We start from the raw sequence: 16699 nt of genomic DNA on the forward strand, positions 1-16699 counted from the left end.
GTGTCTCTCTCTCTGTGTGTCTCTCTCTCTGTGTGTCTCTCTCTCTGTGTGTCTCTCTCTCTGTGTGTCTCTCTCTCTGTGTGTCTCTCTCTCTCTGTGTGTCTCTCTGTGTGTCTCTCTGTGTGTCTCTCTGTGTGTCTCTCTGTGTGTGTCTCTGTGTGTGTCTCTGTGTGTGTGTGTGTGTGTCTCTCTGTGTGTGTGTGTGTCTCTCTGTGTGTGTGTGTGTCTCTCTGTGTGTGTGTGTCTCTCTGTGTGTGTGTGTGTCTCTGTGTGTGTGTGTGTGTGTGTGTCTCTGTGTGTGTCTCTCTGTGTCTGTGTGTGTGTCTCTCTGTGTCTGTGTGTGTGTCTCTGTGTGTGTGTGTGTGTGTCTCTCTGTGTGTGTGTGTGTCTCTCTGTGTGTGTGTGTGTGTGTCTCTCTGTGTGTGTGTGTGTGTGTCTCTCTGTGTGTGTGTGTGTGTCTCTCTGTGTGTGTGTGTGTGTCTCTCTGTGTGTGTGTGTGTGTCTCTCTGTGTGTGTGTCTCTCTGTGTGTGTGTCTCTCTGTGTGTGTGTCTCTCTGTGTGTGTGTGTCTGTGTGTGTGTCTCTCTGTGTGTGTGTGTGTGTGTGTGTGTGTGTGTCTCTCTGTGTCTCTGAACTTGGAGAGGTGTTATTTCCTTTCAAAGTCTTTCTGGGGCGACTGTCCTTTTATGGCCTTCCCGAGCCTACAGGTCGTGGGTTGAATAACCCTTGAAAGGAGGTGACTGTGAGGGGGACCTCTCAGAGGTGTAGAAAGAAAGAACTCGCATTCATATGGTACCCATCACAAACTCAGGACCTCCCACAGCGCTTTACAGCCAATGAAGTACCTTTTGAAGTGTAGTCACTGTTGTAATTTGGGGAAACGCAGCAGCCAATTTACGCACCGATAGAAAATAGGACAGAAAAGGCAGATCTGGAATAATAGTTGAAGCTAAACTGTGAGAGTGGGACAAAGGGACACAAAGTAGGAAGAGGCAAATCTGGGATTGAGGTCAGGAAGTTCCAAACACTAAGAATGATCAACGCATGGAATGGACTCCCAGATAGGGCATTGGAGGAAAACCCCTGGAATTATACAAGTAATTGTTGGGCGTTGAGATAGGGCAAGGTTTGTAGGGGATTTCTGGATGTGTGAGATCGGCTAAGCCGATTGGCTTTGAACCCTCGTGTTGATCTTGTGAATGGTGCAGGCGGGGGGAATCTTGTGATTGGTGGAGGCTGGGAGGGGCTCTTGTGATTGGTGGAGGCTGGGAAAGGAATGTTGGGCAGACAGCAGGCCAGGAGTGAATTATGGGAACGTGAGAATGGATGAATTTTGCTTGATTATCTTTGAGAAATCCAGGAATTTTATGCACAACATATTCTCGGGCGGTTCATACCCTATCCCCCTATCCCCCTATACTCCAGTCCCCCTATCCCCCTATACTCCAGTGCCCCTATACTCCAGTGCTGGAGTTTAGAAGAATGAGAGGTGATCTCATTGAAACATATAAGATTGTGAGGGGGCTTGACAGGGGAGATGCTGAGAGGTTGTTTCCCCTGGCTGGAGAGTCTAGAACTAGAGGGCATAGTCTCAGGATAAGGGGTCGGCCATTTAAGCCTGAGATGAGGAGGAATTTCTTCACTCAGAGGTTTGTGAATCTTTGGAATTCTCTACCCCAGAGGGCTGTGGATGCTCAGTCGTTGAGTATATTCAAGACTGAGAGCGATAGATTTTTTGGACTCTAGGGGAATCGAGGGATATGAGGACCGGGAGGGAAAGTGGAGTTGAGGTCGATCATCGGGTCGGCTGTACCTGGTCTGTGGCAGGACGGTGCTTCACCTCCTTAACTGGTAAAGGGGTTTCCTGGATTTGGGTGATGTGTTGGCTGCACCAACGTGCCAAATCCCCATTGAAATGAATGGAACCATTCCAGGGCCTGGAGAACTGCTCCGTGTGAGAGATGATCTGGGGTGGGGGGGGTGGGAGAAGATTCAAAATGATGGAACGGGCAATGAGAGAATTGTTGTAAGACTTTGTGTAATATTTAAAAATATCTTCTTAAAATTTTGTTCTGGGGATGTGGGCGTCGCTGGCGAGGCCGGCATTTGTTGCCCACCCCCTAGTTGCCCCCTTGAGAAGGTGGTGGTGAGCCGCCTTGAAAGTTTTGATACAACTGAGTGTCTCGCTGGGCCACTTCAGGAGTGAAGTTATGAGTCAGCCATGTTGGGGTGAGACTGGAGTCACCTATAGGCCCAGACCGGGTAAGGACGGCAGGTTTCCTTCCCTAAAGGACATTAATGAACCAGTTGGGTTTTTATGATAATCCAACAGCTTCACGGTCACTTTTACTGAGACCAGATTTTTATTTACAGATTTTTTTTTTTTAAAAACTGAATTCAAATTCTCAAACTACCCAGGGTGGGATTTTGAACTCTCGTTCACTGGATTATTTGGCCAAATATCTTTAATGTAGACACCAGGCTATAATCTGAAGAACATTAACTCTCACCCCTGACTTTCTTTCACTTTTAACGAAACTTGGAGGTGGCCCCCTCCTTCCCAACGTAACTATCTCCCCCCTCCACCTCCTCCCTCCTCTCTCCCCTCCCCCCTCCTCTCTCCTCCCTCCCCTCCCCTCTCCCTTCCCCTCCTCTCCCCTCCCCTCCCTCCTCCCCTCCTCTCCCCTCCCCTCCCTCCTCCCCTCCTCTCTCCTCCCCCCCCTCCTCCCCTCCTCTCTCCTCCCCCCCCCTCCTCCCCCCTCCCCTTTTACACTGCTGCATGTTTAGATCCAACCCTGGGAGACCGGCATCCCTGAGAATGGATTTCCCCCCAAATTTGCACTGTTAAATCCAAGCCAATTCCCCCCTCCCCAAGAGGCTGATTCCTAAACCCACAGAAACCCGGGAGTACGATTAGTTCCAGCAGGATGATGGAGCTGGATTTAGTAACGTATATTGTGGGGAGGGGAGGGCGGTAGGGTTGCCAACTCTGGTTGGGCGTATTCCTGGAGGTTTCATTACATGACCTCCTGCCTCAAACTGCCCCGCCCCCACTCCCACCATTGGTCACCCAACACATCAATCCTCGCGGCGCCCTGCCTTCCCATGACCAATCGGATAACGAACAGGCTCTTCATTACCCGATTGGATGATCCTTGACTCTCAGTACTGAGGGAGCGCCGCACTGTCGGAGGGGCAGTACTGAGGGAGCGCCGCACTGTCGGAGGGTCAGTACTGAGGGAGCGCCGCACTGTCGGAGGGTCAGTACTGAGGGAGCGCCGCACTGTCGGAGGGGCAGTACTGAGGGAGCGCCGCACTGTCGGAGGGGCAGTACTGAGGGAGCGCCGCACTGTCGGAGGGGCAGTACTGAGGGAGCGCCGCACTGTCAGAGGGTCAGTACTGAGTGAGCGCCGCACTGTCGGAGGGTCAGTACTGAGGGAGCGCCGCACTGTCGGAGGGTCAGTACTGAGGGAGCGCCGCACTGTCGGAGGGTCAGTACTGAGGGAGCGCCGCACTGTCGGAGGGTCAGTACTGAGGGAGCGCCGCACTGTCGGAGGGTCAGTACTGAGGGGGCGCCGCACTGTCGGAGGGTCAGTACTGAGGGAGCGCCGCACTGTCGGAGGGTCAGTACTGAGGGAGCGCCGCACTGTCGGAGGGTCAGTACTGAGGGAGCGCCGCACTGTCGGAGGGTCAGTACTGAGGGAGCGCCGCACTGTCGGAGGGTCAGTACTGAGGGAGCGCCGCACTGTCGGAGGGTCAGTACTGAGGGAGCGCCGCACTGTCGGAGGGTCAGTACTGAGGGAGCGCCGCACTGTCGGAGGGTCAGTACTGAGGGAGCGCCGCACTGTCGGAGGGTCAGTACTGAGGGAGCGCCGCACTGTCGGAGGGTCAGTGCTGAGGGAGCGCTGCGCTAATAAGCAAAAGTTTTTGAAAAGAAAATGAAGAAGAAGCACATTTTCTTTTAATCCCTCTATGATTTTTCCCCCCGAGTGTTTTGCTGGCAGCAGCATCCTGGAGATTAATCTTCAATTCCTGCAGACTGAAGAGGTTGGCGACCCTAGAGGACGAGGAGGGGGACGGGGGACAGCGGGGGGAGTGGGGTGTGGTTGGAATCAATGTTTGGGCACCTGCCTCCCGGGGATCAGAACCGACCGAGCACCAGTGTGAGAAAAAAGAAAAACCTAAGCTTAACGATTCAAGCTGTTGAGGAAGAGAGACCTTTTGGTTTCTTAAATTCAATTAATCTTCTTCCAGCTCTTTCCCCTTTAAAAGCCGGCTCTCCGAAAACGTTCCTGAAAGACGGCATCTCCTCGGGGGGGGCGGGGGGGAGGGCGTGTACTATTGAGTGGTTCCGCCTCCACATCCTTTGAATTCTGATGTGCGTCCAGCCTGTCTGATGTGTTTTCGCCGATGCCTGCTGTCCTCTCCTGATTTAGTGGGGTGACGTGTTTCGAAGATGCCAACTGTTGAGTTGAAAACTTGATGTTGTCTCTTTTTTTCTTCCTCCGCTGGACTCTCGCTGCGGGGGAGGGCTCCACGGCCTCGGGCAGCTCCTCCGCTCGTCAGACTCCGCGCTGCCGTTCGACCATGTAAACAATCACAGCTGCTTTGTTACGGTTCCTTATAATTTAACACCAAATCATAAGAGAGAACTTGCATTCTCTACAGAGCCTTTCACGACCTCAGGACGTCCCAAAGTGCTTTACAGCCGATGAAGTACTTTTTGAAGTGTGGTCACTGTTGTAATGTAGGAAAAGCGGCAGCCAATTACGCACAGCAAGATCCCACAAACAGCAATGTGATAATGACCAGATCATCGATTTTAGTGATGTTGGTTGAAGGATAAACATTGGCCCCAGGACACCGGGGAGAACTCCCCCCTGCTGTGCTTCAAAATGATGCCATGGGATCTTCTACATTCACCTGTGAGGACAGACAGGGGCCTTGATTTAACATCTCATCCTAAAGATGGCCCCTCCGACAGTGCAGCGCTCCCTCAGTACCGCCCCTCCGACAGCGCGGCGCTCCCTCAGCGCCGCCCCTCCGACAGCGCGGCGCTCCCTCAGCGCCGCCCCTCCGACAGCGCGGCGCTCCCTCAGTACCGCCCCTCCGACAGCGCGGCGCTCCCTCAGTACCGCCCCTCCGACAGCGCGGCGCTCCCTCAGCACCGCCCCTCCGACAGCGCGGCGCTCCCTCAGCACCGCCCCTCCGACAGCGCGGCGCTCCCTCAGCACCGCCCCTCCGACAGCGCGGCGCTCCCTCAGCACCGCCCCTCCGACAGCGCGGCGCTCCCTCAGCACCGCCCCTCCGACAGCGCGGCGCTCCCTCAGCACCGCCCCTCCGACAGCGCGGCGCTCCCTCAGCACCGCCCCTCCGACAGCGCGGCGCTCCCTCAGCACCGCCCCTCCGACAGCGCGGCGCTCCCTCAGCACCGCCCCTCCGACAGCGCGGCGCTCCCTCAGCACCGCCCCTCCGACAGCGCGGCGCTCCCTCAGCACCGCCCCTCCGACAGCGCGGCGCTCCCTCAGCACCGCCCCTCCGACAGCGCGGCGCTCCCTCAGCACCGCCCCTCCGACAGCGCGGCGCTCCCTCAGCACCGCCCCTCCGACAGCGCGGCGCTCCCTCAGCACCGCCCCTCCGACAGCGCGGCGCTCCCTCAGCACCGCCCCTCCGACAGCGCGGCGCTCCCTCAGCACCGCCCCTCCGACAGCGCGGCGCTCCCTCAGTACTGCACCGGGAGTGTCAGCCTAGAATATGGGCTCAAGTCTCTGTGGTGGGACCTTCTGACTCGGAGGAGAGAGTGTATGTCGGGCTGGAGGAGGTAGCTGAGAGGTGGGGCTATGGGGAGGAGGGAATTTGCAAAGGCTGATAATCCAGTACTTCCTTCAGTCTCAAGGGTGTTTACATTGTGCTGCTGGGCTGCGATGATTGGACTTGTTCTTTTTCTGATCTTTCAGTCCTGATGGGAATTACGCAGTGGCGGGGTCCTCTGACGGAGTTCTCTACGTCTGGGATGTCTGCACCGGGAAACTGGAGACCTCCCTCGTTGGACAGCACAGGTACGCAGAGGGAGCGCGCACCGTATGTTCAGGATTCCTTCCCGCTGAGTCTCTACTTGCACGAGTTTGGAGAGGGAAAGGGAAAAAATAATTCTGACCTCCCAGGGTGCCAACAACAACAGCTTGCGTTTCTACAATGTTTTAACGTAGGAAAACCTCCCAAGAGGCTTCACAGGAGGAAAGACAGACAGACAGACTTGCTTGGATTTTTATAGTGCCTTTCACGACCTCGGGATGTCCCAAAACGCTTCACAACCATTGAAGCACTTTTAAAGTGTAGTCACTGTTGTAATGTTGGGAAAACGGCAGCCATTTTGCGCACAGCAAGATCCCACAAACAGCAATGGGATAAATTACCAGATAAACTGTTTTAGTGATGTTGATTGATTGGCCCCAAGACATCAATAAAATAAAATGAGTAAAAGAGGCAAGGATGAGGAGCTTCCCTGACGTCAGACAAAGCAGGAACGTACAAGGTTCGATGTCTGGTCTGCGTTCAGTTTGCCGATGAGTAGGAGGACCAGTGCTACCTTTGACCTTGGTCTCCTTTAGGGAGAGAACAGTTCGCCAAGTGTTCCCATTTCCCGATCGCTGGTCAGTGAATCCCACTGGATGACGCGTGGACACTGAGTGAAGATCAAACGTGGCTGATGAATGGTTATTTGGGTGAGGGTGGCCACCCTCCATGGAATCGTAGCCCAACATCGCTCGACTATTCCAATGATCGCCTGACCCTCTGAAAAACCCCAGCCCATCCAAGCCTCTGCTGCCTGTCCCCTAACTCGCACCAAGTCCCGTTCTCCCATCACCCCCTGTGCTCGCTGACCGAGATTGGCTCTCGATCCGGCATCGCCTCGATTTAAAAATTCTCATCCTCATTTCGAAATCCCTCCACGGCCTCGCCCCCCTCCCTATCTCTGTAACCTCCTCCAGCCCTGCAACCCTCCGAGATCTCTGCGCTCCTCCAATTCTGGCCTCTTGCGCATCCCCGATTTTCATCACTCCACCATTGGCGGCCGTGCCTTCAGCCGCCTAGCCGCAAGCTCTGGAATTCATAGAGTCATAGAGTCATAGTGTCATAGAGTTATACAGCACGGATAGAGGCCCTTCGGCCCATCGTGTCTGCGCCGGCCATCAAGCCCTGTCTACTCTAATCCCATATTCCAGCATTTGGTCCGTAGCCTTGTATGCTATGGCATTTCAAGTGCTCATCCAAATGCTTCTTGAATGTTGTGAGGGTTCCTGCCTCCACAACCCTTTCAGGCAGTGAGTTCCAGACTCCAACCACCCTCTGGGTGAAAAAGTTCTTTCTCAAATCCCCTCTAAACCTCCCGCCTTTTACCTTGAATCTATGTCCCCTTGTTATAGAACCCTCAACGAAGGGAAAAAGCTCCTTAGTATCCATCCTATCTGTGCCCCTCATAATTTTGTACACCTCAATCATGTCCCCCCTCAGCCTCCTCTGCTCCAAGGAAAACAAACCCAATCTTCCCAGTCTCTCTTCATAGCTGAAGCGCTCCAGCCCTGGTAACATCCTGGTGAATCTCCTCTGCACCCTCTCCAAAGCGATCACATCCTTCCTGTAGTGTGGCGACCAGAACTGCACACAGTACTCCAGCTGTGGCCTAACCAGTGTTTTATACAGCTCCATCATAACCTCCTTGCTCTTATATTCTATGCCTCGGCTAATAAAGGCAAGTATCCCATATGCCTTCACCACCTTATCTACCTGTTCCGCCGCCTTCAGGGATCTGTGAACTTGCACACCAAGATCCCTCTGACCCTCTGTCTTGCCTAGGGTCCTCCCATTCATTGTGTATTCCCTTGCCTTGTTAGTCCCTCCAAAGTGCATCACCTCGCACTTTTCCGGGTTAAATTCCATTTGCCTCTGTTCCGCCCATCTGACCAACCCATCTATATCGTCCTGCAGACTGAGGCTATCCTCCTCGCTATTTACCACCCTACCAATTTTTGTATCATCAGCGAACTTACTGATCATACCTTTTACATTCATATCCAAGTCATTAATGTAGACCACAAACAGCAAGGGACCCAGCACCGATCCCTGTGGTACCCCACTGGCCACAGGCTTCCAGTCACAAAAACAACCTTCGACCATCACCCTCTGCCTTCTGCCACTAAGCCAGTTTTGTATCCAAAGTGCCATGGCACCCTGGATTCCATGGGCTCGTACCTTCTTGACCAGTCTCCTGTGCGGGACTTTATCGAAGGCCTTACTGAAATCCATGTATACCACATCCACTGCGTTACCCTCATCCACACGCCTAGTCACCCCCTCAAAAAATTCAATCAAATTAGTCAGACATGATCTTCCCTTGACAAAGCCATGTTGACTATCCCTGATTAATCCTTGCTTCTCCAAGTGGAGACTAATTTTGTCCTTCAGAATTTTTTCCAATAATTTTCCTACCACTGATGTTAGGCTCACTGGCCTGTAGTTCCCCGGTTTTTCCCTACTCCCCTTCTTGAATAATGGTACTACATTAGCGGTTCTCCAGTCCTCTGGCACATCCCCTGTGGCCAGAGAGGTTCTGAATATATGTGTCAGAGTCCCCGCAATCTCCTCCTTTGCCTCACACAGTAGCCTGGGATACATTTCGTCCGGGCCTGGGGATTTATCCATTTTTAGGCCTGCTAAAACCGCCAATACCTCCTCCCGCTCGATGTTAATATGTTCGAGTATATCACAGTCCCCCTGCCGTATTTCTATGTCTACATCGTCCTTCTCCATAGTGAAAACAGATGCAAAAAATTCATTTAGAACCCCTCCTACATCTGCCGGCTCCACACACAGATTGCCATTTTTGTCCCTAATGGGCCCTATTTTTTCCCTAGTCATCCTCTTACCCTTAATATACTTATAAAACATCTTAGGATTTTCCTTTATTTTGCTTGCCAGTGTTATTTCATGGCCCCTCCTTGATCTCCTAATTTCTTTTTTAAGTATCCCCCTGCACTTTTTGTACTCCTCTAGGGCTTCCTCCGTCTTTAGCCTTTTGTATCTGCCAAGAGCCCTCCTTTTTTTCCTAATCCATTCTCGTATATCCCCTGACATCCAAGGTTCCCTGGAGTTCTTGGAACCACCCTTGACCTTTACGGGAACATGTTGCCATTGTATGGTCTCAATCTCCCTTCTGAAAGACTCCCATTGCTCCGATGCGGATTTTCCTACAAGCAGCTGATCCCAGTCCATTTTGGCCAGATCCTGCCTTATCCTATTAAAATCGGCCTTCCCCCAATTTAGAACCTTTATTTCCGGCCCCTCCCTATCCTTTTCCATGACCACCTTAAATCTCACCGAATTATGGTCACTGTCACCAAAGTGCTCACCTACTAGCACTTCTTCCACTTGGCCGGCCACATTCCCTAGAATTAGGTCCAGTACTGCCCCCTCTCTTGTAGGACTTTCTACATGCTGGCTCAAAAAGCTCTCCTGGATGCACGTTAAGAATTTTGTACCCTCTAAGCCTTTTACACTCTGAGTATCCCAGTTAATATTGGGGAAGTTGAAATCCCCCACTATTATTACCCTATTATTTGCACAATTTTCTGAGATTTGCCTACATATCTGTTCCTCTATCTCCCCCTGACTGTTTGGGGGTCTATAGTACACTCCCATCAAAGTGCTTGCCCCCTTTTTGTTTTTAAGCTCCACCCATATGGCCTCATTAGAGGAACCTGCTAATATATCATCCCTCCTTATGGCAGTAATTGATTCTTTAATTAATATTGCGACCCCCCCTCCTCTTATACCTCCCCCTCTGTCTCGTCTGAAGATTCTGTACCCCGGAATATTGAGCTGCCAGTCTTGCCCCTCCCTCAACCATGTCTCTGTGACAGCAACAATATCCTACTCCCATGTGTTTATCAACACCTTCAGTTCATCCACCTTATTCGCAAGACTCCTTGCATTAAAATAGATGCCATCCAGCCTTGCCCTCACATATTTGCCCTGTCTTCCAAGCTGACTTGTTTTTTTCTCTATATTTGGCTGCACATCACCCCCTATTGTAGCTCCACTCTGTATCCCATCCCCCTGCCAAGTTAGTTTAAACCCCCCCCAACAGTGCTAGCAAACCTCCCCGCAAGGATATTTGTCCCGCTCTGGTTCAGGTGCAACCCGTCTGACTTGTACAAGTCCCACCTTCCCCAGAAGCAGGCCCAGTGATCCAGGAAACTGAAACCCTCCCTCCTGCACCAACTCTTTAGCCACGCATTCATCTGTTCTATCCTCCTATTTCTGTACTCACTAGCCCGTGGCACTGAGAGTGATCCAGAGATTACAACCTTTGAGGTCCTGCTCTTTAATCTGCTACCTAGCTCCCTAAATTCTTGATGCAGGACCTCATCTCCCTTCCTACCTATGTCGTTGGTCCCAATGTGGACCACGACCTCTGCCTGCTCACCCTCCCCCTTGAGAATGCCCTGTAGCCGCTCAGTGACATCCATGACCCTGGCACCAGGGAGGCAACAAACCATCCTGGAGTCACGTTTACGGCCACAGAAACGCCTGTCTGTTCCCCTTACGATAGAATCCCCTACCACTATAGCTCTTCCACTCTTTTTCCTCCCAGCCTGTGCAGCAGAGCTACCCCTGGTGCCAGGAAGTTGGCGGCTGCTGCTGCCTTCCCCTGATAAGTCATCCCCCTCAACAATATCCAAAGCGGTATATTTGTTTGAGAGGGGGACGGCCACAGGGGAACCCCTGCACTGCCTGCCTGCTCTTCTTACTCTGCCTGGTGGTCACCCAATTACTTCCTGCCTGTACAACCTTTACCTGCGGTGTGACCATCTCACTAAACGTGCTATCCACGACGTTTTCAGCATCGCGAATGCTCCTTAATGAATCCATCCGCAGCTCCAGTGCCACAATGCGGTTTGTCAGTAGCTGCAGCTGGATACATTTCCCGCACACATGGTCGTCAGGGACACCGGAAGGGTCCCTGATTTCCCACATCGAGCAGGAAGAGCATAACACGGGGCTGGGCTGTCCTGACATGACTTACCCTTTAACTAATTAATTCAAATTAAATGAATCCCACCAATTTCACTTCAATTAAAAGGTATACTCAAGGGCCCTTGCTGAACAGCAGTCCCCCACTACACAACAGAGACCAGAGAATCCACAAACTCTAACCTTAGACAAATTCAGCAGGAAAATACTCACCAGCCAATCACTTACCTCTTCCTTGGTGACGTCCCACTTGGATTACTTTTTGCTTCTTATTTATCTTAGGTCCAGGAGTTAAGTCCCTGTGATGTCGCACAGTAGTTGTCTCTTGGTGCAGGTCTGCTGCTGCTTTTATTCCACAATCTCAGTCTTCTACTCTCAGGTCCACTGCCGCTCGAACTCTCAGCACACTGTGTATATCCGCACACCGTGCAGTCCGCACTGACAGGCCCCTCCCTAAACATCTCCACCTCTCTCTCCTCCTTTAAGATGCTCCTAAAAACCTACCTCTTTGACCGTGCTTTTGGTCTCCTGTCCTAATATCTCCTTATGTAGCTCAGTGTCAAATTTTGTTTGATAATCGCTCCTGTGAAGCGCCTTGGGACGTTTTACTATGTTAAAGGCGCGATATAAATGCAAGTTGTTGATGCCTTCAGAGGAACAAGGGATGGGGGGAAATTTGGAAAACGAACAGTCCCTCCCTCCAATGCCTGGACTTCACTAATTCTCAACCCCCTCCTCTCCACCTACCCCAAGCTAAACGCTAATCCTCCCTCCTCGGAAACTAACTTTGCGTTCTCTTTTATTTTCCAGATCCTCCATTAACGCTGTCTCCTGGTCGCGCTCGGGAGAGTTCGTGGTGAGCGTGGACCGGTCAAAGATTGCCAACCTCTGGGCCGACTGCTGACGCCTCTGCGTCGGTCAAACCGAGTGGCCGCCGTTTTTGTAGCCGCCGCCCAACGTTTTGAGCGTCAAGTCCAAAAAAAAGCGTCAATCCTTGGATCATAGAAATCTAACTTTCTAAACGGGGGGCAGATACCGTCGACAAGCCCCTGCCACCAACACCACCACCACCACCACCTCAACTTCAAAGGAGAAGGGGAATCGAAACATGCACGAGCCGAGAGGGAGAGAAAGAGGGAGAGACCTTTCTACCTCCAGTGAGATGAGGGAGTTTATCACGTGCCTTATCCAGTACGTCACCTTGTACCTTGCAAGTAGAGACCCTCCCCCACTGTTTGCCAGCCCAAGAGCGGTGACTGGAGGTTAGAGGGAAGGGTTAAAGCCAAACCATTTCCTCGACTGTACAGGTTGTGTTGGATTCTTTTACAGTGAGTGGGGAATAAGCAAGGGAATTGTTTGAGAACTTTCCCTCGCCGAGCGGTAATTTTGGATGTGCAATAAGTTACGGGAAGGGACGCAGAAGGTGAAAGGGTTCAAGAGGCAATTATATGTGTAATAAAAACAGGAAATGCCGGAAACACTCAGCAGGTCAGGAAGCATCTGTGGAGAGAGGAAAGTAAATTAATGGTTTCAGGTCAATAAAGCCGACTAGATGTGTGTGTGTGTGTGTGTGTGTGCGGAGAGAGAGAAGGGGTTTGAGGGATTTGTTGAGTAGGTGGAGTTGCGATCTTTGGAAGTATGGACGGGCTGGTCTGTGAATGCACTTTGCTGTCATTTCTTTGACACAATAGGAACAATTTTTTTTTTGAGAGAGAAGAATATTTTTAAATTATTGTACATCAAACGCCGTTAGTCCCGTCTCCACACAGAGCTGGACTGTGGCCGACCCCAGGTCAAAGTGACTTGACAGATGGATCATGGTGGGGGAGGAGGAGGAGGGGGGGGGAGGCAGAGAAATTTGGAGGGTGATGGGAGGGAGCGGGGAGTAGGGGGGAAAACTGTGGGGCTCGAGCCCAATTCGTGGCCAAGGTCTAGCATTTGGACAGCAGGGTTGGTGGGACCCAGCCTTGCCTGTCTGGACTCTCTCTGTGGGACACACACGGTGTGGCAAGATAGTTGGTGGGGCTTGGGAGGGGAAGAGGAGAGAAATGGAGAAGTGTCAAATAACATGATAAAAGAAAAAGCTGAGTTTGTTGAATTTATTTTTAATTGCTTGCCCAAAAAACATTTCCATGGCAACGGTGCCAAGTGACTTCCTTCCTTGGGTGCATGCTGGGATGCCGCTCACCCCCCCCCCCCTGCCCATGGAGTCTCAGGAAGTCCGGATTATCGTAAGTGGCGAAATCAACTTTCGGAAGACAAAGATTCTTATCAAGTTTATTAAAAGCAACTTAAATATTGTATCTTTTTATTATATAAAAAAAAATTCTTCCTGAGACTGGCACAGTTTCGAATAGTGTTGTGGGATAGCTTATAGTCGTAGTATGGTACAGCACAGAAGGAGGCCATTCGGCCCATCGTGCATGTGCCTGCTCTGTGAAAGAGCTATCCAATTAGTCCCACTCCCCCCACTCTTTCCCCGTAGCCCTGGAAGTTTTTTCCATTCAAGTATTTATCCAATTCCCTTTTGAAAGTTACTTCTGAATCTGCTTCAGGCAGCGCATTCCAGATCAGAACAACTCACTGCATATAAAAATTCCTCCTCATCTCCCCCTCTGGTTCTTTTGCCAATTACCTTAAATCTGTGTCCTCTGGTTACCGACCCTTCTGCCACTGGAAACAGTTTCTCCTTATTTACTCTATCAAAAACCCTTCATGATTTTGAGCACCTCTGTTAAATCTCCTCTTAGCCTTCTCTGTTCTAAGAACAACCCCAGCTTCTCCAGTCTCTCCACATAACTGAAGTCCCTCATCCCTGGAGCCACTTAAATCAGTATTGAATGTAGGTTGGAGACTTCTCCCCATACTGATCCAGCCAGGGCAGTGTCTCCCTCCCTCCACGCGATGGGGAGCAGTGACGGGAGTCTGACGTAGCGCCAACTCTCCCGAGACCAGCAGTGGGAAAAGGTAGGAGCAGCAGAGAGGCACTGGAAACGGGGATCGGTGACCTGTGCAGTGACGGGGATGACACATGAGGCATCGTTAAAGCAAGCAGTTATATGGGGTGTTGGGCTTATATAGGATATTGTCATGCATCCTTTCACTCTAATACAAGATTGAGGAGTAGGAAACACTGAAATACTCTTTATTAAGTCAAGTCAATGAGATAATTAAATCACAGCCCCTTACCTGCAGCGCATATGAGATCTCGGTACCAATACTCACGTGCCATGGACTCCCTCAGGATTGATGTCCCCCAGGAGCTCCAGTGTGTTGCATCTTTTATAGGTTTAATTACGTAGGACAATTGTGGGTGCCATATATTTTCACGTGTGTGTGTACTGACACATTAGCTGTTACCATTTATACAACAACAAGAACAACGCCAACTTGCCTTTAATGCAAAACGTGCTTCGCAGGGGCGAGTTATTAGGACTGGTCACCAAAAGCTTTGTCAAAGAGATGGGTTTTAAGGAGCGTCTTTGGAATTCTCTACCCCAGAGGGCTGTGGATGATCAGTCATTGAGTATATTTAAGGCTGAGATCGAAAGATTTTTGGACTTGGGGTAATCAAGGGATATGGGGATCGGGCGGGAAAGTGGAGTTGAGGTCGAAGATCAGCCATGATCTGATTGAACGGCGGAGCAGGCTCGAGGGGCCGAATGGCCTACTCCTGCTCCTATTTCTTATGTCTTAAAGGAGGAGAGAGGGAGGCGGAGAGGTTTAGGGAGGGAATTCCAGAGCTTGGGGTCCGTGGCAGCCGAAGGCACGGCCGCCAATGGTGGAGCTGAAAATCGGGGATGCGCAAGAGGCCAGAATTGGAGGAGCGCAGAGATCTCGGAGGGCTGTGGGGCTGGAGGAGGTTACAGAGATAGGGAGGGGCCCAGGCTATGGAGGGATTTGAAAACATGGACGAGAATTTTAAAATCGAGCCGAAGTCGCCAGGTCAGTGAGCACAGGAGGTGACGGGTGAACGGGACTCGGTGCGAGTTAGGATACGGGGGCAGCAGAGTTTTGAATGAGCTCAAGTTTACCGAGGGTGGAAGATGGGAGGCCGGCCAGGAGAGCATTGGAATAGTCCAGTCTGAAGGTAACAAAGGCACGGACGAGGGTTTCAGCAGCAGATGGGCAGAGGCAGGGGCGGAGACGGGCGATGTTACGGAGGTGGAAGTGGATTGTTGGCACACAGTGAAATTACTAACATCCAAACGTTTGCCGTTTGCATTCTCTTTGTGCTTTTCCAGAACAATTCTTGTAAAACGCTGAAGTCAGTTCACAGCCATTCTGGTACCTCCTCCAAATGGCCATTCTTTATGTGTGAGGCTAGACAACGAGTATTATTGGGATGTGATAATCCCATCCCCTCTCACTTTTCAGATGGGATCGCTGTGTTCAAAATCACAAAGGGTTTTGATAGAGTAAATAAGGAGAAACTGTCTCCAGTGGCAAAAGGGTCGGTAACCAGAGGACACAGATTTAAGATAATTGGTAAAAAAAAATCCAGGGGGAAAATGAGAATTTTTTTTAAAGCTGCAAGTTGTTACGATCTGGAATGCGCTGCCTGAAAGGGCGGTGGAAGCAGATTCAATAATAACTTTCAAAAGGGGAATTGGATAAATACTGGAAAAGGAGGAATTTGCAGGGCTACGGGGAAAGAGGAGGGGGAGAGTTGGACTAATTGGACAGCTCTTTCAAAAAGCCGACACAGGCTCGATGGGCCGAATGGCCTCCTTTTGTGTTTGTATAATTATATGACTGTGGGTGCCCAAAGGCACAGACTCTGTTTTGCCTCATGGGGATGCCCCTGGGAAATCGCAGGGCATCTCAATGGAAGTTAAGACCTAACGTAATGTGTGGTCCCTGCAACACTCTCCCCTCTCTCCTGGGTCTTGGTGACACCAATTCGCCCAGGCGCATGACAGAGAAAAATATTCCTCTTTTAGTATGTTTTATTTCACACCAACAGTATGCAGCAATTTCTATTAAAAAATACATTGAATTGAAATTTTATACAAAGGGACGTCTGCAGCCTCTTAAAGGGGCATGGCATCGAAGAGGGAAAAAGTGAATGGCAAAACATTTTCTTTGCAAAAAGCCAACGCAGCGATGCAGATACCATCAGCATCTCCTGACAGCCTTGTTCTCCTTAATTAAAGTTTGCCCAACACTTAGGTTCGATGTCCTTTTAAAAGCAAGGACAAGGAGGGATCGTTGAGTGTCTGCTCGTCTTAATACCTGCTAAATTGACGTATTGTTTACATGCTTTACGGATTAAAAGGAATTTATTTACTGTCTGGTAAAGATACATTTGCTATTAGTAATTCTTTTAACATTAAATTTCACGATTTTTGTATTTTTAAATAAAATAACTCGCGTTTCCTTTCTCTGCAACGAGCCGGTCTCTTTCTTGTAACTCACTCACTGCCCATTTACTTATTCTTTTAATTCCCACAGATTTCACACTCTCCAATTTTCAACCCTCCCAACCTGAAGATGTTGACTTTTGCCTGGAGTTTGGTTCCTGTATTTCATAGAATCATAGAAAGGTTACAGCTCAGAAGGAGGCCATTCGGCCCATCGAGTCCGTGCCGGCTCTATGCAAGAGCAATCCAGCTAGCCCCACTCCTCCGCCCTATCCCCGTAGCCCTGCAAATTTTTTCCTTTCA

General features: G+C 50.8%; 1 protein-coding gene across 1 annotated transcript in view; it reads left to right on the top strand.

Moving 5' to 3' along the window:
• The window catches only part of LOC137322632 (protein Atg16l2), a 60528-nt gene extending 44111 nt beyond the window's left edge, over positions 1 to 16417 (top strand). The window contains exons 11-12 of the mRNA XM_067985539.1: positions 5957 to 6058; positions 11844 to 16417. Of these exons, the coding sequence (XP_067841640.1) occupies positions 5957 to 6058; positions 11844 to 11937 (196 nt within the window). The 3' untranslated portion in view covers positions 11938 to 16417. The remainder of the gene's footprint in view (positions 1 to 5956; positions 6059 to 11843) is intronic.
• The last annotated feature ends 282 nt before the right edge of the window (positions 16418 to 16699 follow it).

Source organism: Heptranchias perlo, chromosome 6 (assembly GCF_035084215.1).
Source record: "Heptranchias perlo isolate sHepPer1 chromosome 6, sHepPer1.hap1, whole genome shotgun sequence".
Lineage (NCBI taxonomy): Eukaryota > Metazoa > Chordata > Chondrichthyes > Hexanchiformes > Hexanchidae > Heptranchias > Heptranchias perlo.